Raw genomic sequence first — 2,285 nt, 5'->3', positions numbered from 1 at the left:
AATGTAGCAACATGCGCTCGGCTCCAAGAAGTGAAAAATTGTTTTGAAAAATCCATGCATTGGAAATACAATGAATTTTGAAGTGAGGTGACGTCTTTCGCACCAAGAGGATGACAACAACAATAAATGAATATAATATACACAACAAATGACAAACAAGATGGCGCATTTCAACTGCAAGAAAAAACATCCCTTTATCATCTACGTCTGTAGAGGAAATACAGAATTTCCTTTATGTTGTTTGTTTTGGGGTTTTGTTAGTTTGTTTGTTAGTTTTTAAACCAATCTCGTGCCACAAATGTAGTCACTTCTTTTTCTTATTTCGAGCCCTTTGTTGTTTCTTTTCTGAACTTCAGGCGTTTCAGAACCTCGCATTTCCTTTGTTCCTCTTTTCTTTCTTTCTTTTGATCTTTCTTTCTTTTTTCATTCTTTCTTTTTTTCCCCCAATGTTTCCTTTGCTGCCACTGCTTGCTTTGAGTTTGTTTTGTTTTTTTGTCATTTTTTTTTCAACAATGTTTCCTTTGATTACCCATCTTTCTATCTCTCTCCCTCTTTGCCACTGCCTCTGCTTCTCTGTCACTGTCTTTCACTCATTGTCTCTTTCTCCCCTCTTTATAATTATCTCTCCATCTTTTATCTCCCCCCTCTCTCTCTCTCTCTCTTTCTCTCTCTCTCCCTCTCTCTCTCTCTCTCTCTCTCTCTCTCTCTCTCTCTCTCTCTCTCTCTCTCTCTCTTTCGCTTTCCCTTCCAATATCAAATCCTATAAAAGGTAATGTCATTATTTATTAATGAAATGCTCATAACCGGTATGACATTTTAAGTAAAATCTCAAGCTACCTATGTACTCGAAACATTATGTATGTATTTCTTATCTCCAAACAGAAAGCAAACCAAAACCCAAACCCGGGAACCTGAACTAGGAGGAACTAGAGCATCAGTCGGAAGCGCTGGTGGTATCCTCTTCCGCCGTGGACGCCATTTTCCTACAACGGTCAACGCCCGGATTCCTGAGCCTGATGGACTCCTCAGGTATAGAGATAGTGGTGGTGGAGGCCAGAGGGTTAAAGCGTTCACTGAGCCGTGAGACAGCCGTGCTACGTCGGTTGTTGTCTGCCGTCTGGGCGTTCCTCTTGTGCTGGAGCTGCTGCATACGCCGCTCTCGGATTGTCTGAGGCGGACCGCGACACTGGAAGACACGCGCAGAAAGTTAGTCAATTAATTATGACAATATAAAACTAGATAATTAATGGTACTAGCTCAGATAGCTCAGTAAATAGGCGTTTTTAAAAATACATAACTAAGTAAATGACACTAGCACAAAATAGTTCAGTCTATGAATAGGAAATACATAAATAAATAAATGATAGACACCCTAATAGTTTAGTTAATGAACTATAAATATACATAACTAAGTAAATTATACTAGATGTACCACAAATAATTCAGTCAATAAATAAGAAATACATAAATAAATAAACGATACGAACAGAAATTTGAATAGTTCAAAAAATTATAACGGTACGTAAAACTAAGTAAACAATGCAAACATAAATAGGCCCATCAATGAATTACAAAATTATATACCTAATTAAGGTGCAAGCACAAATAGTTAAGTCAATGATAAACATACGTAACTACATAAAAGACACAAGTACAAATAGTTCAATAAATATATAAAAATACATCGGAAACAAGCACATATTTTAATAGTTACGTCAATACGCATAACTACGTAATTGATACATGCACATATGATTCAGTAAAAAAACAAACAGAACTAAATAAACGACACTACCACAACTAGTTCAGTCAATGGATAAAAATACATAACTAAATAAACGAATAAACAAAAGTTTTTAAAAAACCCAATAAGGATTTACCATACATAAATAATAAAAATAAATAGATACAATAATGAAAAATGAATACACAACGGATAACGAATAAACAAATCAACCTAAAAGATAGAAATACAATATTTCTGTTAAAGATGTCGGTGCTTTCTGCCCTTATTGATGGAATTTAGAATGTTCAGGAAGCGGGCTTCGACCCTGCCTGCCAGGGTCAACTTTGTCTGAGAGGGATACGACATCCTAGCAGAGAGACTAATGCCGCACTAATGGGGTTACAACAGGAACACAAACATACTGACACTCAAACACACACGTTACGCACACATACACACACAATAAAACACACACACAAAAACACACAAACACACACACACTCACACACACACACACACACACACACACACACACACACTCACATACACACACGTGCAC

At 36.8% G+C, this 2,285-nt stretch overlaps 1 protein-coding gene across 1 annotated transcript in view; it reads right to left on the bottom strand.

Moving 5' to 3' along the window:
* Positions 1–661: 661 nt before the first annotated feature.
* The window catches only part of LOC101846804 (cholecystokinin receptor), a gene marked incomplete in the record, with an annotated part of 56,176 nt that continues 54,552 nt past the window's right edge, over positions 662–2,285 (bottom strand). The window contains 1 exon segment of the mRNA XM_013080795.2: positions 662–1,189. Coding sequence (XP_012936249.1) covers positions 935–1,189 — 255 coding nt within the window.

This window comes from Aplysia californica, unplaced genomic scaffold, assembly GCF_000002075.1.
Source record: "Aplysia californica isolate F4 #8 unplaced genomic scaffold, AplCal3.0 scaffold00100, whole genome shotgun sequence".
Classification (NCBI taxonomy): Eukaryota; Metazoa; Mollusca; class Gastropoda; order Aplysiida; family Aplysiidae; genus Aplysia; species Aplysia californica.
Note: the sequence above shows the minus strand (reverse complement) of the source record. Positions and strands in the feature narration are given on the sequence as shown.